Consider the following 24,032-nt stretch of genomic DNA (forward strand, 5'->3'; position numbering starts at 1 on the left):
TCCTTGGGAGTGGCTCCTGGAGGCAGACGGGTGGATGGGCAGATGCCTGGACACGCAGCCCCCATGGGCTCCCTGGAGGGGGGCGCCTGACCCGGGGGGCGGCCGCTGGGGAAGGTGCGAGTTTGCCTTTTGTGCTCAGCGGCCCCCTCTGGGGAAGACGCAGACTGTCAGGGGAGGCGCCCGTGATTTCCTGGCCTCACAGAGCCCCAGCGAGTTCCCTGAATCGGAGTGTCTGCACCCCAGGGGCAGGAAGACCATTCCCATCGGCCCCTGGACGTGGACAAGCTGGTGGAGCCTCACCTTGCACCCAGGCACCGGCAGCTCTGCTGGGGATGCCCCCGGTGCCCACGGCTGCCTCTGCGGCTGCACCCGTGCACCCACGAGGAGCAGTCCCTGGACAGCTGGGGGCCGCTCCTGCCGGCACTCGGCTGCGTGAGCCTTTCTGCCCCTGTGCGCACTTCGTCTCTTAGGCCTTGTGTGTCCCGGCGACAGAGTTGAGGGCGACGTTAGCAAAGGGGGTCGGCCCCAGCGCCGAGGTCAGACTTGGATTCAAAGTCTGGCCAGGAGGCAGTGGGGGAGGTTTAAGTGGCAAGAAGCTCCATTTCTGCATCCGCAGAACGGGCGCCCAGCCTCGCAGTGCTCTGCAGATCACGGGGGCCAGGGCCCATCAGCAGTGGTGAAATCTCTCTGTAGCACCCACCGGCTTTACGGTTACGTCGTCACAGGAAGCAGGGTGCCTCTGCTGAGAAGGCCCCGGCTCGGGATCTCTGAGAAGCGTGCACTTGTCACACACCCGCATCTCTGGTCCAGATTCTCTGGTGTATGTGCCTGTGGCTCGTGGCTGGTCACCGCTCTGAGCTCAGGAACTGGCCTTTTCCAAGGTCTTACAGGCACCTGCGGCTGTAGCTGACATCTGACCACGGTGGTCCTTCATGAGACCCCACGGACACCGGACGATCATAACGGTCAGCCTCACCACAACGGTTGGAGGATTTTAGCCAAACCACAAGCAAGAGTAAGGATGGTAAGTCTCAAGGGTTTTGATGGCCAGTTAGCATCTTCCTGAAATGCATGGCTTTTTCAGTTTTGGTTTTGAGTAAAACAACCATCTCTCACCCGGAAGAGCTTAAGACAGGGGCACCTGGGTGGCTCAATCGGTTAGGCGACTGACTCTTGATTTCAGCTCAGGTCGTGATCTCAAGGTCGTGAGTTTAAGCCCCACACTGGGCTCCATGCTGGGGAAGGAGCCCACTTAAAAAATAGATAATAAGGGGCACCTGGGTGGCTCAGTGTGTTAAGCTGATGCCTTCAGCTCAGGTCATGATCTCAGGGTCCTGGGATCGAGCCCCGCATCGGGCTCTCTGCTCAGCGGGGAGCCTGCTTCCCTTCCTCTCTCTCTGCCTGCCTCTCTGCCTACTTGTGATCTCTCTCTGTCAAATAAATAAATAAAATCTTTTAAAAAATAGATAATAAAAATAAGATTTTGGATCATATTTGGCACAAACGTGAATTTCGTGAGAAACCATCGTGTGTCACAAACGCAGGGAAGAGGCTTGGGCTGTGCGTGTGTGCAGAGAGAACGGTCCTGGCCCATGGCTGTGTTCTCAGAAGTGAAGCCAGCCGGCGATGGCGGGCTGGTATGGAAGTGGGCAGAGGGCACAGCCCCCGCCACAGACCGCCTGCATGCCCAGCCGTGTTCACGGTTGCCGAAGCTGGAGGCCGACCAGGGGGTTCACCGACAGCGGAATGGCTGAGAGGTGGTAAGTCCCCGCGGTCATCTGTTCCCAGAATGAGGCCATGAGGACGGCCAGCTGTGACCACCCCCCCTCCCCCATGGGGGACAGAGCCACAGAGAAGCCTGCACAATGCAGGGCCCCGTTTGTATGAACCACAAAGAGGCAGGACTAACCCACAGCGACAAGAGGAGGTGCTGAGAGCAAGGGGAGGGTTGAGCCAGGGTCAGCTTGCCTCAGCGGCTTACCATGGTTTCAGGAATGTGGACAACCAGCTGCTAAAACCATCATTCAGGTTTTAGTGATATAAATTTAGGATTAAATACATTACATTAAAAAGGCAGTAAGTACGCTGTTTGTTCTTACTATCGTCTGACTCTCCCTGTGCCCTCCTGGCCACCCCCCATCCCTCATGTCCACTTGGTATCTGCAACTCTCCCGGCGGGGCAGTGACATCACGTTGGCAGCCTAAATTCTGCCATTTGGTGGGTATCTGTACACGGAAATCATCAAACGCTACAGGTCAGCCCCTCGCCTCCCCGCCCTCCCCCGTTAAACATTTCCAAGTGTATCGCGCTCAGATTAGTGGGAAGGATCACGGAGTTCACTTACAACCTGTATACTCTATACATGCTTTACCTTAATAAATGCTTTTTTTAAGCTCCGATATTAGTATCCTAACTCCTTTCCAGGTCTCAGTGCAGGTACCTGCGGATTTGCTGTGTGTGCCACGGCCCAGGTAAACCAGCAGACTCCCTCCACAGCCATGGGTGGTGACCAAGCTACGGGCTGGCAGCTTCACTCCCAGCCTCCTGTGTGCTTGTGATTCCCGGGCCGGGCCAGGCCAGGGGCCGCAAACCCCGCCTCGGCTCTGCCAGCCTCTCCCTTTCCTACCGGGGCCTGGAAGGCAGGAGGGTGTTCCTGGACCTGGTCACATCCTTCATCTAACGCGCTGACAACAGCCAGCTTAGTCTCTGCAGCCCAGCCAGGGCCAGCACCTCGGGCCACCCCCAGTGGCCACCCCTCCTAGCCCTGGGACCCTCCCGCCACCCCCCTGCAATCTTCCCACACCCCTCTCCCAGAAGCAGCTGCGACTCACCCTCCCTTTCAGGTGTGCAGCCCCAGCAGCCCTTGGGACTTAACCTCTGTGGCCCCGCATCCTCACAGATGTCTTCCCGCTGCTCCGGCCATTCCTCAGTGGGTGACAGGTGGGGGACAGCATGTCTGCTTGGCTCATCATGCTTCTCCCTTGACAGGTGTGCACCTCGGGCACCTTACCTGGTTTTAGCTTCGGTCCAATCATCCTTCAAATGGTAATAAAACTTGGCTCGGAGTTGACTGACAGGTTCAACGAGATCGCTGATGCACGGTGCTTGGCCTTCCCCAAGGACCCCCTGTAACAGACTTCCTGGAGGCCCAGCTCCCCCTCCAAATCCCTCTGCAGCTCCCGTCTCTAACTCCTTGGCACCGGCCGCCCTCCACGCCTCCTGGGTGCCATCGGGGCATCTCAAAACTGTCAAGTCCGGGTTTCTGGCAGGTGAGTAGCTGGCCTGTCCTCTCTCCGCCCCCTCTCCTCCATCAGGCGTCTCCTTGCTGCTGACTCTCGCCACCCTGCCCAGACACCCGACTGCCCACAGCGCCTGCTCTCACTCTCCATCTCACTCGGCACCATCCTCCCTCCGTGGCATTTCCCACTATTCGGCCACGGTGTGTGTTTGCATATTTGATCACTGTCCATTTGTCGGCTATAAATTCCCCGAGGGCAGGGGCCTGGCCTCCCCTGTTCACTGTTCCCTGGAACCTAAAATACTCCCTAGCACAGTGAAGGGACTCGGTCTTTGCCAGCTCATTGAATGAATGACTCCCCAGATGTCTCTTCTGCCCCAGTGCCAAGGGAACGGGACCACGCGGAAAGCCAGGAACCTGCGGTTGCCCTGTTCCTCCTCCTGTCCCCAGTCCCATCTACAAGTCCTGTAAATCCTAGTCATGAATGGTGACTGAGTCTGCCTACTTCCTGTCCTCATGGCCTGTACCTAGCTTGGGCAGCCTCCCTGCGCGCTGTCTATCCTGCTGCCAGGGGTCAGGTTCCAGTCAAGTGCGTGTAGTCTCAGGAAGCAGGCCTGAACCGCTCTGTTCAGGACCTTGGCTCCCTCCTGCCCCTCCCCACCCTAGGTCTGACACCCTCTGGAAGCCCCCCCCACCCCCACCCCGCACCCTGCCTGCTCAGTTCAGGCTGTATGCGCATTTACCACACATGCAGCCTGCAGGCGGGAATACTGTGGCGGACACATCTTTCAGAAGGGCTAGAAGCTAGGTTTCCGTCTTCTAAGCCTGTTGCAGCCATGGTCCGTGGTTATGGCGGGCAGGGAATAAGACTATTCATAGCAGGCTACAGCCCATGATAGGCACTAAATATGTGAGAGCCTCAGAACAGCAAAGCTGCACTGCGGAGGGGCTCGGCTGTCCTTGCAGACTGCTGGACACGGATCCGCCCAGCTACGGAGCGTGTGTCGGGTGCTCAGGTCATACTGAGCCAAGGACCCCCCCAGGACAGTGCCGTGGGTGGTCAGGAGACGACCCAGAAATGGGGCAGTGGTGCGGGGGCTGCCCACAGGCCCTCTCCTGACGGCACCCGCGTGCCCCAGAGTCCGTGGGGGGAGAGACGGACCTGGGATCCTAGGGTGCCAAGGTCCCGGGATCACAGGATCCTAGGGTCCCAGAGTAAGTTCCCGCGTCATGGGCTGCTGGGAGCGCAGGATCCCGGGGTGCCGAGCTCCTAGGTCTTGGGACCCGGGATGCTCAGGTTCCGAGGTCTCAGGGTCCCAGTCCACGGGGACTGGCGGACGGCTCACGGCCGGCCCCGCCCCCTAGGGAAAGGCCTCCACCAAAGTCCATTGGCCAGCGGCCTGGCCGCCCCGCCCACGTGATGCAGCACGTGATGCAGCACGTGACGCGACCCGGAAGCGGCCGGGCTGGGTCTCCGGGCGGCGGCGGCGGCGGCATGTTCACGGCGGGGGCCGAGAGTCTGCTCCACCAGGCCAGGTGGCCCGGCCTTTCCCTTGGGGCTCCTGGCGGGGGCGAGGGGTGTTCTTACAGAGCGGGGCGCGCGCGGCGACCTGCGGCAGCCCACACAGACCCGCGCTAGAGGCCCGGGGGGCGGGGCGGTCCGGCGGGTCCCAGAAGGCGGCGGCGCCTGAGCCTCCAGGCGAAGGGTGCGTGCGGGGGAAGCGGGGCGGGGGCCCCCAGGCTTGGCGGCGACACCCGCGCGTCCCGCAGCCAGGCGGGGAGCCAGAGGCTGTCCGGTGCTTCAGGGACAGGAGCATGAAGCCGCCGAGAGGCTGGAGAGCTGCTGGCAGTGAGGCCCGGCGAGCTCTGCGTGCCAGCCTCGGCAATCGGATACCGTCTGAGGGCTCTGGGGAGCCAGGGGCGAAATCCCCGATTTAGAAACTCGCTCTCCTCAGGGTGCATTAGATAGGGTGGAGAAATTACCCACCGGCTTCTGGCCCCCAGCTAGCCCTGGACTCCCACTGACTAGTCCGTAGCGCCTTTCCCGAGCCCCTAACCGGCCACGGGAGAAAGCAGGATGCAGGCTAGGACTAAAATCCCACCGTCCATCAGACGGTGTAAAACTTGACGCCACTTGTTTAGAAGAAAATGCATTCGGGACCACAGGACAGTGACAAACTTAAAAACAAAACACAAAAAACCCTAAAACTGGATCCGGAGCTGGACCAGTTAGTGGGAAGGACTGGGATGGCTGAGGCTGCCGCCAGCTAGGGAAACAAGATCCTGAATACCAGTTAGGTTTTGAAGGCTGGGAACGGGGCAAAAATCTTCTGTGGTCAAAATAACCCTTAAAAATCTGCTCAGAAGGTGCCTTGTGGGTTCATAGCACCAGCTGCGTCTCCTTCACTGTTGGACAGATACTCCAGTATTCAAGCTCGAGGATTAGAAATCGAGCTCACCTGAACTTCGGGGATGTAGTATGTGAAGATAGCATCTCACTCAGCATGTGACACAGTCACCCTAGTGCTCTCGCCAAGAGGCACGTAAGCACTGAGACCCACCCAGAACCTCAAGGGGGTCACCTTTCCCCAGCTCAGCTTCTACTCCAGGTCATAAATCTGCAGAGTGAATAGTCCTCACTCTGCATTCTCTCTCTGTCTCAGGTAGGGCAGTGGGGGAGTTGAGGGTAGTGCATTTTCCAATATCCCAAAGCAAGATGCATGAATCATGCAAATTATTATGCAATTATGCAAAAATCATGCGAATTCTCTCCATTAGGGTTTGAAGAAAGCTAGTCATGATCAGTTAGGTCTTAGTTTTTCACTGTATTCTACCCTAAAGAAGCCTGTGATTCGGGGTGTCACAAGAGAAGTAGGACTCGTGGTTCTCGGAGAAGACAAGCCCAGGACCCTGTCAGCCTTGTTAGAGTCCGTAGGAGTTCAGGTTTGAAAGCACTGGGGAGCTGTTGGAGGGTTTGAGCAAATTGGCCTTTTAGAATCCTGGGATTTAGAGAACATACTGGAAGGGATTCACTGGGATGAGGGGTACCACCATTCTAGGAAAGAGTCTGCTGTGTGAGTTTCAGGCAGCCTGGTACCTTCCCGATCCGTCTCGTTAGCCTGGGGAGAAACACACCTGACCAGGCCGCTTTTTTCCTACATCCTCATCCCACACGTGACTGTTGTGTTTGTAAGAAATGAAAACGGGTTAGGAGGTAGGAGGGAGACAGAGTGGTGGGGAATTCACAGAAGTTCATCGGCCAACCTTCAAGGAAGAACAAGAAACAGAGGAAGCAGCCCCAGGCCCCCAGCCCCACATGCTTGGCCGCCCTCCTCGTCAGCCCAAGACTGGAGCTGCCCCGTCTTGGTTCAAAATCCCAGGTTCTGAGGTCGAGTGATCAGTTGAGCCTGGATCCAGTGGACTTCCACTGTGGCTAGGGAGGTGGAGGGGGCCCTCCTCTGAGAGCACCGCCCCCCGCCCCAGCCAGAGGTCCCTAGTACTGTGTTTCCTGGGCTTGCCTCGCCTTTCAGACTGGAAGAGAAACCCAGAAAACCAGGTTGCTGTTTTGATTTCTGTTCTGTTGATGCTTGAAGATACTTTTTTTTTCTTTTTTAAACGAAGCCGAGTAAATACTAGGAACCGTGGTAGTCATACCTGAGAATGTGACCCAGAGTTTGTCCTCTAAGGTAGCAGATTTCCCTCTTGTTCCCAGGAGCAGGAGGCTCCCTGAAGGAATCTGCTGGAAAAGCAACTTATTTCAGACTATCCTTCATTTTGTGTGCTAACATCAGTGGGTTTTAGTTCTTTCACTCCTAGGACAACAAAAATCTGGAGGTATGGCGTCTCTCCTAAAAGCCTTACCGGCAGGGGAAGGGACTAACCCCAGGGTGAGAGGGGACAGTGGCTGCATCCCAGGGAGGGTGGAGCCACAGGTGGTATCCTCGCCTTCCCGCACAAAGCCGGTGACGCTGGCTTCTCTCCGCCGTGGGGATGTCTCTTCAGACCCAGGATCATGGGTCAAAGCTCAGGGCGGCATTTCCGGCTCCCGCGGACAGGTCCCCCAACTCCAGGTCGCCAACACCCCGCTTTTCATTTAGGGAGATCCAGGATGAGGAGTTGCAGAAGTTCTGTTCCCGGGTCGCGAAGCTGCTGCAGAAGGACGACCCGGGGCCTGACGCGGTGGACGCCCTACAGAGGCTGTTCCTCATCGTCTCGGCCACGAAATACAAGAGGCGGTGAGGGTGCCGACCTTCGGGGGGCGCGGCCGCGTTGGTGGGGTGCTGAGTGACGTGCCCCCCATGCACGTGGCCCTGCGTTCCCAGGCTGGAGAAGACGTGCGTGGACCTGCTACAGACCACCCTCTGCTCACCCAAGTGCCCTGAGCAGCTCCAGCTTCTGTGCGCAGCCATCCTGAGAGAAAGGTCGCCCTCCGACGACCTAAGCCTGTCCTGTGACCATGTCCAGAGCAGCCAGCAGCTGAGCCTGGTGGCCTCGGTGCTCTTGGCCCAGGTGATGTGCCCCATCCTGCCCCTGGTGGCCCTGGGGCACCCACCAGCCTCCCCCGCCCCCTCCTGCTCTCCTGCCCCTTGTTCCCAGGGACAGGGCAGGGCTCTGGGAAGGGCCCAGTTTCCGGCTGCTCCGGTGACACCCCGGATGTGGTAAGCGGCGGCAGTACGGAAACAGGTGTGCTCGTGGAGCGGCGGCCTTCAGGACCGGCTGCCCCTTCCCCGGTGTTTTCAGACCAGATGCCGTGTCGCTCACACACACAGGCAGGTAATCACTTCACATTCCCCCATGTTCTGTTTGAAGGGTGACAGAAAGGAGGAGGTCCGAAGCGTGGGCCAGCGCGCCTTCAGAGTCCTCGAGAGCCGGCAGCCCGAGGGGCCCAGTCTGAGACACCTGCTCCCGGTCGTGTCCAAGGTCACGCGCCTGGCCCCGCACTCCCTCCATGAAGGTAGCCACCCTTCCGGAGAGGCCACTGTGGGCACAGAGGGAGAGGCATGCCCTGAGGGCCCAGCACCCTGTCCAGAGCTTGTTTTCTAGAAAGTTCTACCAGTGCCACTGCAGCCCGAGTCTGGGGGATTGACTATTTCCCACATGTTGTCTCTGCCCGCCTCCCACCCACAGACCAGACCAGCCTGCTCAGCAAGAGGTTGGTGGACTGGCTTCGCTATGCCAGCATCCAGCAAGGGGTCCCACACGCTTCTGGAGGCTTCTTCTCCACACCCAGAGCCCGGCAGGTGAGCCTGGAGACTCAGGACCTCCCTGTCCTTCCACCTGCCCTGGTTCCAGAATGATCCCTCTTTCATGTCTGCACTCAAGTGTGGTGGGGGGGGCTTTGGGTCCCCGGGGTCACAGCCCTCCTAGCCCGTGATGCTATGCGCAAAACCCACTGGCAGGGGTCACTTACCTGACAGAGGACCACGTCCACTCAGGTGCCAGTGTTTATGTGTCTTTTGGGGGCCGCCCCCAATCCTTGAGAGCATGAAGGCGGGGCTCCCACTGGCACGCAGCCCCCCTCCCGCCTTCCCTGGTATCTGTGAGCCCGTTGGCCGCACCCCCCAGCCTTAGACCCCAGCACCTCCCCAGCCTGCGTCCCCACAGCCTGTCCTTCCTTGCCTCCCGCAGCCGGGCCCTGTCACCGAGGTAGATGGGGCGGTAGCCACAGATTTCTTCACGGTGCTGTCCACGGGCCAGCACTTCACGGAGGACCAGTGGCTGAACGTGCAGGCTTTCTCCATGCTGCGGGCATGGCTGCTGGCCAGCAGCCCCCAGGGCCCCAGCGCCCCGGACTCAGGTGGGACATGGGGGTCGGGGGGACATGGGGGGGATCACACAGGCAGGAGATGGACGGCACCAGGTGTGGCCCCCAGGTGACGCTGGGAGCACTGGTTGAGCCTCGTCAACCAGGAGGCCTGTCCCTGTCTGCAGAAGAAGCCACAGAGGGCACAGAAGGTCACAGAGGGCACATGGCAGCACGGGTGCTGACAGCTTTACCGAATGCCCTCCCCCGTGCAGACTGGCCAGTGGTGGGGACAGACTGGGCTTCCGGGAGAGACCCCGCCCCGCCCATGGCCTCCGGTGGGGGTGAAGGCGGCCACGGTGGGGCTGGGCCTCGGCCGCCTGCTGCAGGGACTCCGTGCCCTCGAGCACCTCATTCTCCTTTCCAGATGACAAGTCGGAGCTGGAGGGCTCCACCCTGTCCGTGCTGTCGGCCACGTCCACCGCCAGCCACCTGCTGCCACCCCAGGAGCGGCTGAGGGAGAAGGCCTTCGAGTACTGCCAGCGCCTAGTGGAGCAGAGCACACGGCGTGAGTCCCGGCGCCGCATCTCCTTCCCGAGGGGGCGTCCCTGGCTGCTCCTTGGGGGCCTGCACAGCTTCTGTGTCCCTGGGGACTCTGTGTTCCTGGCGCAGACCCCGGGAGCTGGGTAGGGGGCAGAACCTGTCCCCAGCCCCCAGGCATCTGTCCCAGCCTCCCGTGCGTCTGCCCTGCGGGGGTCGCTGTCCACCTTCCCCTCCAGCTTCCAGAATGGTGCTTCTCACTCACTGTGTTGCCTCTGACGGAGACGGGGGGGGCCTTTCTTCCTTCCCCAGGAGCCCTGAGAAAGGGGGACGCGGACCTGCAGAAAGCTGTAAGTGCCCGTGGTGTCGGGGGGCAGAGCGGGCCCCCACGCGGCTCCCTGTAATCGGGGCCCCCCGCGTGTCTCCGCAGTGCCTGGTGGAGGCCGTGCTGGTGCTGGACGTGCTCTGCCGGCAGGACCCGTCCTTCCTGTACCGCACGCTGTCCTGCCTGAAGGCGCTGCACACACGGCTGTGCGGGGACCCGGCGCGGGCACGGGCGCTGCTGCCCATTGCGCAGTTCTTCCTGAGACACGGTAAGCCTCCCGCAGGGGGGTGGCCCGGGCCTCTCTTCCGTCAGTGGCTTCCTTCGTCTGTAGAACCGTGGCTTTGAGTGGTCCGGTGGAAAGGTGTTAGATGGGTTTGAGGGGCTCGTTGAAGCCGAGCAGCTTTACGCTGATCTTGGAACGCTCTTTGCCACGAGAGTTGGCGGGAGTTTCATATGAGGGACCGTGAAACCAGCACTTTCTAAAGAGCGTTCCTCGTCGTGTGACCCAGAGGGACTGGGCGGTCCGCCAGAGGCTCTCGGGGCAGGACGGGCGAGGCTTGGCCCCATGCAGCATGCAGACCTCAGGGCCCCTGGCGTCTGGAACCCTGAGCGCCCCCCAGCAGGAGGGGCGTCCTCCTGACAAGGTAAGGTCCCTCGTGCCGGGGCCAGGCCCTGACGAGGCTGGTGCGTTTCAGGGGAGGCCGCCGCCGTGGACTCAGAAGCCATCTTCCAGCACCTGTTCACCAGGGTCCCCTGCGAGCTCTTCCACAGCCCCACGCTGGCCTTCGAGTTTGTCCGCTTCTGCGGGGACAGCCTGCCCCTGTTCGGCAGGAACCTTGACATTCTCAAGCAGAGCTTCCCCAACCTCTTCAAGGCACGCTCGGTTGTTCTCGGGCCGGTGGGGGGTGGAGGGTACAGCGCCCCCCGGCTCGTCCTCCAGACTGAGCACCAGTCACTAGCATCCTGGGAGGGGCCTGGGATGCCGGCCATGGGACAGCCCAGGGGGTCCATGTGTCCCGTAGGAACAGCGTCCCCACCGGGGAGAACCCCAGGCTGAGCCCCTTCAGAGGAGCTGCAAGGCTGGACTGTGGCTCATTCTAGAATTTGTCCCGATTGTCACAGCTGGTAGGTTCCTGTCGTCTGGGAGCCTCACCGGCTGTGTTCGGCTCTTTGTGCTGTGACCTTTCGACGCGCTATTTGTTACCAGCCGTGGTCTCCGTGTGGTCTTTGCAAATTTAACTGGAGCCTCGATCCTTCTGGTAGAGGAGAAACAGTGACAAGTGCAAAGTGATCGCTGTAACTGTTGGTGCAAAAGGCGGCGCAGGGAAAGTGGGGGGCACCGACACCCCGCCCATCCGGGACCGAGGTGCACTCCCCTGGGGCAGCCACGGGTCCAGCTGCTGGCCCGCATGCCCCACACAGGCCCTCCTGGTGCCGACCAAGCCGCCACGCTTGTTCCTGCAGCTCCTGGCCTGGAACAGCCCGCCCCTCACCTCTGAGTTCGTGGAGCTCCTGCCGTGGCTGGTGGACCCCGGCACTGCTGTGGAGATGCTCCACGCGCTGCTGGACCTGCCCTGTCTGACTGCGGCCTTGGATCTGCAGCTCAGGTGAGCCGAAGGGGCGATGCCTGTCCCCGGGTCCCCTCCCCATCCCCTGCTGTTCCGCGAGCTGCCCAGACGAGAGCACCTCTCTCCAGCCCCAGGCTCCCGAGGCCCTGGCCTCTGTCTCTTGCTGGGAGAGCCTCACCCTGCAAGTACCGAGCCCCAGGTCCCTTTTAGTTCCTCAGGCTCATCATTGATGTGGGATGACGCCTGCTCTATCTCCGCAAGGGCTGGGACCGAGTCGGGACTCTGGTGGCCTGGGCCCAGAGCCCACATCTGAGCCTGGTCTCAGGCGTCTGCTTGCTCACAGGCTGTCACCGGCTGCGTCAGAGAGGCCACTGTGGGACATCTCCCTCAGGAACCCCAGCTGCCTGGAGGCTTCCCGGGACCCACAGTTCCAGGCTCTTCTCCAGCACCTGCTGCGGGCCAAGGCTAGCGGAACCGTGGAGAAGTAGGGCTGCTCAGGCCGGGGGGCCCTGGGGTGGGGCCTGGCTGTGGGGGTCCCTGGCCCCACGGCCCTGGGTCGGCTCAAAGAGCACTACACATGGTCAGAGCCTGTTCCCAGGGTGGGTGGCACATGTCTGGGGACATCCGGCCCTGAGCATCGTGCCTTCTAAGCTAAAGAGGCCCCTGTTGTTGCTCCCCGGCCCCCTGCCCTGGTAGCCACTAGCCATGCTGTGGGAGCTTGCTGGGCATAGGCCTCACGCTCAGCCCCTTACCAGCGTGCCAGTTCGGTTCCCACAACCCTGTGAAGTCGGTGCTGTGGTGACTCCATTGTCCAGAGGGAGCAACTGAGGGGTGGCGCACCCCAGGAGCAGGTTGGGGGGCTAGGACCGGAACAAGGCGTCCTGAGCGCAGACCCCCACGCACACCCTCCCTGTGTCCCGCGGGAGCGGGGAGCACAGCGCTCAGCAGGAGGTGGTGTGCGTGGTTCCCGGGGTGGGGGGCAGGGGAGGTCCTCCGAGGAGGCGGCGCAGGTGGTTTCAGAACTCTCCCGGGCCGTGGCACTGCGACCCCATGCCCTGTCCCCTTGGGCACCAGCATGTGTGTGGGCCCCCGGGGAGCAGGTGCGGGCGCTCAGTGGGACGTGCGGCCTGCCCTCCAGGTTGGTGCCCCTCCACCAGCTGCTGCAGCCCATGGCCAGCTGTGCCCGGGTGGTCCAGTGCGCCGAGGCCGTGCCCACGCTGCTCCAGGCCTTCTTTACCGCAGTGACTCAGGTGAGCCTGCTTCCGGGCTGCTCGGTTCCTGCGGCGGGGGTGACCCTGGGCCTCGGCAGAGCCGGTGTCCTTGAACACAGATCCCACTCTGGGTCAGCGAGAGGCACCGGGAGGGCGGCCTGACCGCCCCCAAGAGCAGCCCTGGGCTGGCGGGCACCAGCGGGTGTGGAGCAGAATGTGGGGGAGGGTGATGGGGTGGGGGCTGAGTCTTTGTCTCCCTCCTGATCCCTAGTTTGCGGACGGGGTTCTGGCCAACCAGCTGGCGCTGCTGCTCCTGGAGAGATATGACTCCCTTTACCAGGTGCCCCAGTACGAGGCCCGTGTGCACAGGTGGGCCCTCCTGCCGGCCCCACGAGGGGTCACCCCCCCTGCCGACCCAGCCCCATTTCACTGCCCCCAGCTCAGCCTGCCTCGGCTCGGAGTCCCCACCTCCCCTGCGCTGAGCCCCTTTCCAGCGCCCTCTGCAGCCTGTGCCCTGCTCCCCAGCATCACCTGGGGCCAGCTGCTGCCCACACTGCTCTCCCCGGTCCAGAATGCCCCCGCCTCCGTTCCTCCTCTCCCAGATCTATAATCTCCAGTGCTGGCCCCGGTTCCTCTCCATGGAGCCTTCCAGACCATTTGTGCCCCTTTCTGAAGGCCTGATCCACACAGGCCTGTGCCCACACCATTCACCAGCCCCAGCTTCCTCCCCAGTGGGCCATGGGTTCCTTTAGGGGCTGAAAGCATCTGGACCTGAACCTGTTCAGAGGCTTTCCCCCTCTCCTCCTGGCTCTGGTTCTGCATGAGGGGCCACGGTCTGGGGCCTGGGGGCGGCCGCGGCCCAGCAGTGTCCTCCCCGGGCAGGGTGCTGAGCTCCCAGTTCCTGGCCCTGTGCGCGCTGCACCCATCACTGGTGGTCGAGCTGGCGAAAGAGCTGCTGGAGTTCGTGGGGAGCGTGAGCAGTGTCCACAGCCGGGGGGCCATGCTCGCCTCCGTGGTAAGGCCGGCCGCCACGCCACCGCCCCTCTTCCACACTGGGACGCCTGCCGGGATTAAGGCTCTGTCCCCATGCAGGCCTGGGCCATCGGCGAGTACCTGTCTGTGTCCTGGGACCGGCGGTGCACTGTGGAGCAGATCAACAGGTTCTTTGAGGCCCTCGAGGCTCTGCTGTTCGAGCTCACCCAGTCGCGCCCTTCTGCCGCCCTCCCCGAGTGCCCCCCACAGGTCATCGCCGTGCTGGTGACCACGCTGACCAAGCTGGCCTCCCGGAGCCAAGACCTGATTCCCAGGTACTGGCTGGGACAGAAGAAGGGGAGCCAGTGCCGGTTGCCCAGGGTCTGCATGTGGCTCGCAGCACGAGGGCTCCGGTCGGATACCGGTGGCGGCAATGTCCGCACGGCCTCGCTGCTCCCAGCTAATGCCCCCCGACCCAGAGCTTCGGACGTCTGGGCCCCCCTGTGGGGCCTCAGCTTTCACGTGAGGGGTGCACCTGCAGCTGACTGACCGGGATCCCTTCGTCCTCAGGGTCTCTCTGTTCCTGTCAAAGATGAGGACCCTGGCCCAGAGCCCGGCGCCGAGCTCCATGCACCGTGAGGAGGGCGCGGCAGCCGTCCGCACGCGGGCCACTGAGCTCCTGACGCTGCTGAAGATGCCCAGTGTGGCCCAGTTTGTGTTCACGCCCAGCGCAGAGCTGTCCGAGCCCCGCTACCACCGTGACGCCAACACCGCCCTGCCGCTGGCCCTGCGCACGGTCAGCCGCCTGGTGGAGAAGGAAATGGGCCTCCTGCCGGGGTGAGGGGCGCGACCTGCGGGACTCCGGCCTGGCCGCAGAATGAGAGCCAAGATGCGGCTGCCACCAGCGGGGGCGTGAGACCTGGGGAGGAGCCCCGGGTGGGTCTGGGTCCCTCCGTGTGGGTCAGGCTGTCCCGTCCTCAGCCTTTGGGTGTTTGTCTCTGTCCCATGCTGAGCTGTGTGGTGACACAGATCTGATTTGGAGCTCTCACCCCGTTGGGGGTGGGTGGGGGCTGCTTGGGTTTGTTTCTGGCGGCTCCTTGTTGGGAGGCAAAAGGAGGTGCAGCGGCAATAAACCTCTTCCAGAGAGTCCCTGTGTGCACGAGGCAGAGGAGAGGGCCAGGTGTGGGGAGCGCTGCTGGGCGGGGAGGCCTGGCCCTGGGCAGGTGGGGACCCCCGCCCCGCTGGGCCAGACACTTGGGGCCGTTCCTTCCCACCAACTCACCACCATGTCCCAGATGTTACAGAAATAACAGCATGGATGTAGGCGATCTGCAAGGGAGCCACGTGACTCTCCCACTGGCGCAGCCACCCCTGGGAAGGGCCTCTGCTCAGTGTCCTTTCTTAGCCTGCTTTCTGATGCTACTGAATGATGGAAGACGTAGAAGCTGCGGCTCTTCTGGCCTGCAGTCTTTTGCCATCTGGAGGAAGGGCAGGGCCAACCCAGCAGGGACCCCCCACCCCAAGCCAGGATCGCGCTGGTATTATGCCGAGTGGGGGAGACTAGCCGAGTGTGGAAGCGCAAGAGAGGTGTCGTGGTTCCTCCCCCCACCCCTTAGTGCCTTCTGCCCCAGTTCCACTGAGGTCAGCTTCCTGCCTTGGACACTAGCTCCCAGGGCCCCTCAGCTCCGCCGGCTGCGCGCAGGCATCCGGGACACCAGGTGGCGCTGGTGCTCCGCGAGCCGCCGGTCTCCCCCGCCCCGCCCGCCCCGCCGCCGCTGGCCCCGCCCCCGGACGCCGGACCGTGCGGACGCCAGAACCGCGCTGCTGCGGCGGGCGGACGCGGTTCGCGGACCGGACCGAGCCGGGCTCCGAGGCCGGTCCCCGAGGACCTCCGGCAGACGACAGGTGACGCGCCCGTGGAGCGGAGCGGTGGGCGTCGGGGCGGAGCGCGCTTGGGGGCCCCTGGTCCTCGCCGGACGGGACAGACCCGGTTCGGCCGCCCCCTGCCCGCCCCGCGCGGCCCGGGCGCGAGGCGGGAAGGCAGGCCGGGGCTGAGGAGATGGTCGGTCCAGAGGGAGCTGCTGGTTTTGCCAGGTCTCAGGGCGTGTTTTCAGCCGGCGCTCGGCCTGCGGCGTTTCCACGTGCTGGAAGTTTGGGTCCCAAAGCGGCGCGCGAACTAGGTGGTGAGCGTGGGTTGGAGAAGACACGTTCCCCCGCTTGTCAGCGAGCCAGGGCCAGTCCAGAGACGCTGCCTTTACGTTTTCTCTGCCTGGCGGACCGCCCTGCTGCCTGAGAGTCTAGACAGAAGCTATCGAGTTCAAACCCGGGGAGTTTTCACTCCCTGAGTCTTCAGTCCATGCACTTGCTGCCGCCTGGTGGGGAGCGGGGAGCTGCCCGCTGACCACGGGCTTTCGTCCTCTGTGCTTTGGCCAACAGGCTGTGGACAGGAGGGACCGGAGCTTGAGACATCCTGGGGAGCTGGGCTTGGCCGCTCACACGTCGGCCGTGTCTTGAGAGCATCCCTGGTGGGCGAGTTGGCCTACGAGGCCGGGAGGACCCCACCTGGAGCTCCGAGTCCCCTGCAGCTGCTCGGAGTGCGGGTGAGGGAGTTGTTCTGGGACCTGAGCGCTGTCCTGGTGTTTCAGGGTGACATTACGGCAGCGTCTGGGAAAGTGGGCAGGAGCTGGGCGCAGTAAACCGTTACTGCCTGGAAGGGGCCTGCTGGGGACTCTGTGCGTGTGTCCCCACTCCCAGGGCTCCAGCCCCTTGGGAACCCAGCTACGTAGGACCCCCATTCAGCTCCTCGGGTTTCTCTCCGGCGCTGAGCCGCCAAGACCAGGAGCTGGGCAGGCCTGCCTTGGGCTGCTGCTGGCCTTTTGGAACTGGCACCCTGGATTTGGGGCTCTAAGCGTTTTCCATTTGGGTTCAATCACGTGTTTAAAATGAGTTTTAAAAAAAAAATACATGTGATGTGGCCACGGGCACGCCTCTCCCCCCGCACTCACCAGCAGGCCATGTGGGGCTGCGGGAAGCCTAGTACTCAGGACCAACCTAGTGCTCAGGCTGGCGGGGGGGACTCCCTCCCTGAGACCCCTCTCCCTGTGAGGGGTGTGTCGGCAGCTGACAGGGCCCTTATTCCTCCAGGTCTCTGTTCCTCTCCAAGAAGACGACTCTGGCCCCGAGCCCAGCCCTGAGCTCCCTGCTACGGCCACTGCTGCCGAGCCTGCTGAACACGCCTGGCGCAGGTGTCCAAGCCCTGCTGTCGCCGCAACCCCCACCACAGCCAGCCACCTGGTGGACCAGGTGAGTCTCCTGCTGGGGTGAGGGGAGGGTGACCCGGGGGACGCTGGCCCGGCCGCAGATTACCAGCTGGTATTAGGGCCCAGTCATGGCTGTGGTGAGGGAGAGGAGGCCCAGGTGCCCCCAGTGGGGTAAGGGCTCGAGCTACTGCCTGGCGGGGGTTGGGGCAGGCGGTTCTAGACCGTCTTTGAGCTATGCTGACTGTGTGCTGAGCAGGAGCTCCGTGCTTCAGGGTGGGGGCAGGGGGCAGAGGTAAGACCCCACCGGCAGCACTGGGACCCTGTGTCCTCCTGGGGAGCCCGGCGCCGCGCCCACCTTCATTCCACACACGGCCAGCCCTTCAGAATACGAAAGATAGTTTATTGAATCTGTACATTTCCATTAAAATCTTTATACATAAAAGCTCTGTAACAAACATCACAACTTAGTGTTCTCTGTCAGATAAATAAAATATACACTAAGATGTACGTCTTCCACAACAGGGAACACGGGAACAGCACAGCAGGAGGTGGCCGTTGCCCTAGGAGGGCGGCGTGCGGAAGCGGATCTTCTTGGCTGTTTCCACGTCGGACTTGGCAACTAAAAACCGCATCTTCTTGCCCCCATTTCGGATCAGGTTCACGGCTCTGAAACCCAGCGCAGGGGGAGGAGGAGGGAGCCAGGCTCGCGTTGTGGGGACTCCCCGCAGGCCCAGCCTTGGGGTGGGTGAGGCACGCAGGGCTTTGGGGGAACCTGGGATAGGGACCCACTCTGTCACCCTGCTGTGACACACCCCCTCAAGGGGCCCCCCGGTGGGGCTGCGGTGTGCTCAGAGGTTGAAGGAGCCAGCTGAGCGCTGCACCTCTGCTCCCTCACACCCAGCACAGGGTCAGGATGGGACCTGCTCATGGGCCAGGGGCTCCCCTGATGGCTGCAACACGAGGGCGGGGGGTACCTCAGGTAGCTGACACCCGCCAGGCTGCTGCCGTTCACCTCCAGGATGCGGTCTCCCAGGGACAGGCGGCCATCTGAAGCTGCGGGACTGCCCGGGAGCAGGGTCTGGATGTAGAGCCCGGGGGCGCCCAGCGGCGTGTGCTGGGGGAGAAGTGGCGGCCTCAGGCTTCTGTGCGCCTGGGCCCGGCTCCCTCACGAGCTCTGCCACAGGGCTGCGAGGACAGCGCCAGACACTGTCACGTCCCCTGCAGGCCCTTCCCTCCTCTCAGATGCCTGCGAGCCACCCGCTGCACTCCTAGCCCTGCTCCCGACCTTCCCCACGAGCTGGGGGCCGGAGAGGGCCCGGCCCAGTGGAGCCCAGAGGGCCACTCACCAGCCCGTCAATCAGGCCCATCCCCAACCCGGAGGGGCCCCGCTCCAGCTCCACAACGAAGACGTAGCAGAAATCCTCTGTGCTGGAGCTGCGGCTGGAAGGGGCTGCAGGGGGCTCGTCCACGGGACCCACGCTGTCCCCTGCGTGGGCAAGGAGCAGGGGGCTCTGTCTGCACTGCTGTGGTGTCCTGTCCCCAGGAAGGGTGCTCATTGTATTCTAGCAAGTCCCCAACTACTGTCAGGGTAAGGGGGTCACACCCCTGTGTGTTTGGAAGAGGCACCTCCACCCCCTCCCCCCACCGTGGCGGGCATTTCCAGGGGCTGAACGGGGGCCTCTGCCCAGGCTCATTCTGAGACCCTGCTTCTTCCCTCTGCACCTCTAAATGCTGACTCCACCTCTGTCCACCCCCCCGTCTGACCCAGCCCCCCAGCCCAGCACCAGAGCCCTGAGCCAGCCTGCCCCCTTCTTGAGCTGGAGCCACCCGGAAAGACCTGTGGAGGTGGCCCCAGCACTCAGATCTCCAGGAGCCCGGCTGGCGCTGCCATGGCCTGGAGACCCCCATTCCTCCCGGCCTCCCTCTATCCCCAGGGTAGCAACTTACTCCCACAGATGGCTCTGCATGGCCCAGCCGCCCTCTGGCATCCTGGGCAGGCACTGCGAGCCCCAGGCGGATGTACCACCAGGACCTCACGGTGGCATGACTCCCAAGGGGCTCTGCCAGGTGGCCACAGGGCTGGGGTGCGAGCGTGAGCCCGGGGACACGTCTCACCTCCTGGAGCTGCGTTCCTCCTCCCTTCCAGGAGCACTTTCCCACAGGTGCCTCTAGGCTCGGGCCAGTCCGGGCCAGTGGGCTCGAGGCTGAGTGGGGTGCTGGGAGGCGTGAGTAGGCACGAGGAGTCTACGTGCAGGGGGCCAGCCTGGGGGCCCCCGCGGCTCTGCCTTCCTGAAAGGCCCCCAGCACGGGGAGCCCCCGCAGAAGCCAGAGTGCGCCCCTGGCCAGCTTCACGGGCTCCCCTGCAAACTAGTGGGCCGCTCTGGCCCTCAGAGGTGGTGTGGTGCGGGCCCTGGGCGGCAAGGGGAGAAAGAACTCAGGGACGTGGCGGCCGGGCGTGGTGGGAGAACTAGAGGGGCTCCGGGCACTCCCAGGGGCAGCAGCAGCCAGGCCCTGAGCTGGCTGCCCCCGGCCACCCTGCTCTCCGAGTCCGCGCCCCCCCCCAGCTACACCCGGTACCTCGAGGCCCCCTGACTGGGAAGACCCCCCACTGGGGCTGGGCTTGCTACGCAGACTCCACAGGAAGTGGCGGATGTAGAGAAGGTGCTGGTAGATGCTGTCGTCCAGGCAGTCGGCCTCCAAGTCCACCTGGAAGCCCTCGCTCGGCAGCACAATGGGTGGGGGGTTTTCATAGGACTCCAGGACCTCCTCTGTTGGGGGGAGGGGCAGGGGATGGCATGACAGGCCCAGCAAGACCAGACTACCTGTTCCTCCCCAGGTGTGCCAGCCACCCCCACCCCATACCATCAGGACTGGGGACGCGGCCGTGGGGCATCCGGGCAAAGGCAACCTGCCCAGACCAGCGCTCCGCCATCTGTGTCCGGTGACCCGCAAGGGCAAAGCTTGAGCTGCCGGCTGGAACCTCTGCCCACAGTGGGCCCCTAACACTTCCCCTCCGGGCACCCCCCCCCCCACTGCCCCTGTCCACTGTGACCTGCATGTAGCCCTGGAACTCAGACAGTGGGGGGCATGTCTGCCCTAAAACAGACCCACCCCATGGGGGCCTCCAGCAGAGCACCCCCACGTCGCAGGCCTCCAAAGTGAGGAGCCCACAGTCCTGCTCAGAGCAGTAGCTCTGTCCAGGCTGAGCCCCTGGGGGACAGGGACACAGTTTCCAACTATAGTTTCTACGTCCTTGTAACTTCTGTGTGTCATAGTATATCATGCAGCGGAGAGATGTGTCCCTAGTTGTGAGAGAGACACAGGCCCACGTGGGCCATATGTGCGCACGCACGTGGCAAGCACACTGTCTCCACGCACAGACCCTGCTCTCCTCTTGGTCGGCTATGCCCCAAGCAAGGCCACAGCCTCGGGCCCCTCAGTGGGCAGGACCCAGCCGGACCCGGAGGTTGGATCTAGGTCATGGCCTGTGGGCTCTGACTACCCCCACCCCACTCTGTGAGGGTCTCCAGGTCCCCAGGTGGGGGACAGGGCAGGGTGTTCCCAGAGGAAGATGGCCCAGGATGAAGGTCCCCAAGGCTCTGCAGGCTCCCGCAGGAAGTCCCCCAGGGAGCTCCTTTTGCCCCATCATGGCGCACAGGGCCTCCAGTTCGTGGCCTAGAGGCGGCTCACCTGACTTGAAGGCTTCGGGGCTGTCCTGGGCGCCTGGCTCCCAGGCACTCATGGGGCCCACGGCCGAGGCCAGCTGGTACTGGGTCAGCAGCCGGTGCAGCTGCGCAGGGCTCAGGGTGGGGAAGGCGGCCCGCAGGTTTGCCCAGCTCATCTGTGCGACAAGCAGAAGCTGGTGATCAAAGGCTCCCGGATGGCACTGCCACACCCCCAGGAGGGGTATCCTAGGCACTCTGGGGGCAGGGGCAGAGGACCTGGGCTGCCTGGCCCCATGCTCCCAGCTCACTCACGCGGGCCTTGGTGCTCCTGGGGGCTGGTGAGGTCACTGAGGGGCCCAGGGGGCAGCCAGCAAGCACCCCACCCAGGGCTCTGTCTACTGACTATGCCCACCACCACGGCACCCACCCCCAGGGCTGAGAAAGGAGGGAAAGAGTCCCCGGGATTTGAAAAGCAGGACTCCTGCTTTACAGCACATCAGAGACCTGACCCACCAGGCTGAAAGGAAAGCATAAACACAAAGCCTCCTGCCACCTGGGACCCCCAAGATTGGCTCTGTGGGCACAGGACAGGGAGGCTCCCTCAAGTGGGACCAGCAGCCCAAGCTGTGCGGAAGAAGGTGAACTTGTGCATGAAATCCAACCGCCTACACCGTCCCCTGCAACCCTGGTCTCCACTGGCCAGGGACGCCCCTCCTCTCTGGTTTTCTGGGTCCATCTCTCCTCTGCGGGTGAATCCGCTTCGCTGTGACACCGTCACTCATGACTGCTGTTGGAGGCGCTGGCCCAACTCATGCCCTCTGGGGCCCCCAGCCTCTGACTTGGCTCTTGAAAGTCAGAAAGCACCCTGATGGCTCATCTCCAGGATGTGTCCTTATTCTTCCAGAAAGTTCACAGGCTTCTCATGGCCGTGTCCCGATGGTGCGGCGCTCAGCCCTCTGCAAGTCTGCTCCCCCTTCAAGCTCTTGGATCCTGGCAGCGCGCTCTGGAATCTCAGGGAAACGGGGGGGGGGCGGTATTGGTCCCCCCCATTCCGCAGCAGCCACCTCCCCTGCTCTTTCCTGATTCAGTGTTTGGAGCCTGGGCCTCGCCGGCGGGTCCTCCTCTCTTCCCTGCCTTTGCTCCTCTGCTTCTCTCTCTTCTGGGTTTACTGCCAAGAGGCTGGGGCTGTGGGTAGCCAGTGCCTTCGCTGGACGGACAACCGTGTCCTGAGGCTACCTTGTTGGGGTGCAGGGCAGCCTCTGGGAGCTGCCCCCTTGCCGCCCAGCTCAGGACGGCCTCTGCTGGCCCGAGGCGGTGCCTTTGGGTTTGCTCAGTTCCTAGAATCCCAGCTTTCCTCCCGTGGCCGTGCGGCATCCAGGGCTGGTGTCAGCACGGGCCCAGTACACTCCGTGTCCTTACCTGAGTTCAGGGACACTTTCTGGGTGACTTCCTGGACTCTGTCTCCCGATCTTGCCACTGAGTCCTTCCTCTCTGCGGTCATGGTTTTAGTTTCCAAGAATCCTTTAGGTTCTTTTATAAAGTCCTGTTATTTTACCGACACTAAGGTCTTCTCTTTATGAAGATGATTTTTTAAGTTTCTTCTCCCTGAAGTCTGTTTCAGGGAATGGTGAACTGTGGCCTGAAGCCTATATTTATAGGGCCCTCAAGCTAAAAATGGTTTTCAGATTTTTATAAAAGCATTAAAACAACAACAGGGAACCTGGGATGGCCAACTTCTCCATGGCTCATGAAGGCTGAAATATGGACCACGCAGCCCTTCACAGACAATCTGCCAACCCGATCCGTGTCCCCCACCCCCTCTCCCCACATCCGTCTCGTGTCAGAACCCACTCCCTCCCGTTCCCAGAGAGGGTGCCGAGTCTGCCCGGCCTGCTCACGGTGGGACGCAGGTCTGCTCCCCCCAGGCTGTCACCAGCCACCCAGCACTGCCAGGCCAGCCTGTGCCAAGGGTAGGGCACAGGCCCCCACGGAGCAGGCAGCAGTCGTGCCTGCAGCACTCAGAAGCTCCCTGGCCCCCAGGAAGCCTTCTTGCCGTCTGCGCTCTAGAACTCAGCCCGGGCGCCTGGCCGGGTGGGAAGGGGCAGTAGGACCCGGTGCCACTGCTTCGTCCTCTTCCTGTGCGTCTCGCATTGACCAGGGTGGCTGGGCGCGGAGTGGGGCGCTGGTGGCCCGGTGACCTCCGTGCGCGCATCTGTGACGTCTGGGCCGCAGCCCCTGTAGCAGGGCAGCCACGGCAAACTCGCCCATTCCTGTGAGCAGTTTCAAATGTTTTCCACAGTTTGACAAAGACGCAGTCATCACTATCCGTCAACGTCCGTGCTGAAGATGTCCCCTTCTCGGTTTCCACACTGGCTGTTGGTGACCTCCCACTTCCTTCCGCTCTTCAGAGAGCCGCTCCTGGCCTGTTGCTCCTCTGCTCTCTTCACACTGCTGGGTTTGGCTGCTCCCGGGCCAGGACCTTCCCTCTCGGGCCGGTTCTCTCCGCGTTCTTGGGCCTTTTCCGCAGCTCAAACGGTCACCCGCCTGCTAGCTTGGCGCGTCGCATCTCCTCTGTGTTCTTTCTCCCTGGGGACTCGTGCCACCGAGAAGCCAACCAGATGCCCAGGTTCCATCCGTGATCTGCACCCACACGTCCTGTTTCTGAATTTCCTCTGGTGAACCCATGTGTTACTTTAAGAATAAAACAATCCCGGAATTCAACATTTTGACACCTGAGCAGGGTCTAGGCTCCAGCATGTGGGGGGCTGTACCCGCTGAGCGATCCAGGGCCGTGGGGCCCCGGGGTGGCCAGCACGAGGCTGAGGTCGCTGTGCGGGCAGCTGGTCACACCCCGCGGGTGCGCAGTCAGCCAGCAGCTACCGCCGTTACTTAGAGCACCGGTGACCCAAAAGCACGTGAGACCTTCTGTGGGGTGACTCTCAGGCTGAGATGGAGGCTCAGACTTGACACCAGACGGGCAGGTCTGTGATCCCCGCAGGGGTGTCCTGGTGGCTATGCCCAAGGTGCCCATGGTCCCGACGCTCCCAGCGGTGCCAGCCATGCGCACCTCTCCCCATGGTCCCTGCGGCACTACTGCCAGGCGGGAAAGGGACACCACTGGTTCGCTTTCATGGATCATCCGTGACCACTGTCAGGTAGCTACCAGGGGGGTGGGGGTGGGGGTGGGGGTGTCCTAGCTTCCTGTCATGCCTCCGACAAGTGACCACACACAGTTCCGGGGGCCAGACGTCCCCAGATATGGGGCCGAAGCCAAGGAGCCAGCACGGCTCGTCTTCCCTGCACACGTGGGCCGTCCGAATCCGGCTGAGGCCCCTGCCCAGCTTCTGGAGGCCACCATGGCCCACAGTCCCTCTGCAGAGCCAGCTGGGCCATCGAGCCCCTCCTCCCGTCCTTTCTCGGACCCAGGCTTCTGCCTCCCTCTTCCGCTTCTAAGCGTCACGTGCTTAGACGGGGCCCAGTGGACAAGCAAAGGAGGCCCCCATCCCGGG

General features: G+C 62.7%; 2 protein-coding genes and 1 long non-coding RNA gene across 7 annotated transcripts in view; 2 read left to right on the plus strand and 1 right to left on the minus strand.

The window, feature by feature from the left end:
• The first annotated feature begins 4,685 nt into the window (after nt 1-4,685).
• On the plus strand, nt 4,686-14,745 carry AP5Z1 (adaptor related protein complex 5 subunit zeta 1). Of its 2 annotated transcripts, XM_059414330.1 has the most exons (17): nt 4,686-4,775; nt 7,337-7,474; nt 7,562-7,748; nt 8,049-8,193; nt 8,367-8,479; nt 8,868-9,036; nt 9,410-9,550; nt 9,835-9,872; nt 9,953-10,115; nt 10,543-10,721; nt 11,312-11,454; nt 11,759-11,899; nt 12,554-12,665; nt 12,898-12,995; nt 13,509-13,641; nt 13,719-13,933; nt 14,169-14,745. In XM_059414330.1, exons 1-17 carry the CDS (start codon nt 4,735-4,737, stop codon nt 14,437-14,439), a joined length of 2,427 nt encoding a protein of 808 aa, XP_059270313.1. In that variant the 5' UTR covers nt 4,686-4,734; the 3' UTR covers nt 14,440-14,745. The 2 variants fall into 2 exon arrangements, with proteins under 2 accessions (XP_059270313.1, XP_059270314.1); XM_059414331.1 differs by lacking the exons at nt 13,509-13,641; nt 13,719-13,933.
• Nucleotides 14,746-15,385: 640 nt separating this feature from the next.
• LOC132026455 (uncharacterized) lies at nt 15,386-20,326 on the plus strand. The gene is made up of 5 exons (XR_009406920.1): nt 15,386-15,503; nt 16,035-16,198; nt 16,743-16,901; nt 17,381-17,514; nt 19,695-20,326. It is a non-coding gene; the product is annotated as an uncharacterized LOC132026455 (long non-coding RNA).
• RADIL (Rap associating with DIL domain) overlaps nt 17,238-24,032 on the minus strand; it is a 65,932-nt gene continuing 59,137 nt past the window's right edge. For 2 of the 4 annotated variants that reach the window (XM_059414333.1, XM_059414336.1), the window contains 6 exons: nt 20,549-20,699; nt 19,436-19,626; nt 18,974-19,268; nt 18,205-18,344; nt 17,833-17,972; nt 17,238-17,630 (listed from right to left, as the gene is read on the minus strand). In XM_059414333.1, the coding sequence (XP_059270316.1) occupies nt 17,336-17,630; nt 17,833-17,972; nt 18,205-18,344; nt 18,974-19,268; nt 19,436-19,626; nt 20,549-20,699 (1,212 nt within the window). In that variant the 3' untranslated portion in view covers nt 17,238-17,335. Of the gene's footprint in view, nt 17,631-17,832; nt 17,973-18,204; nt 18,392-18,973; nt 19,269-19,435; nt 19,627-20,548; nt 20,700-24,032 lie in introns of those variants that run through there. The other 2 variants (XM_059414334.1, XM_059414335.1) reach the window with 2 other exon arrangements.

This window comes from Mustela nigripes, chromosome 11 (assembly GCF_022355385.1).
Source record: "Mustela nigripes isolate SB6536 chromosome 11, MUSNIG.SB6536, whole genome shotgun sequence".
In the NCBI taxonomy this organism is placed as follows: domain Eukaryota; kingdom Metazoa; phylum Chordata; class Mammalia; order Carnivora; family Mustelidae; genus Mustela; species Mustela nigripes.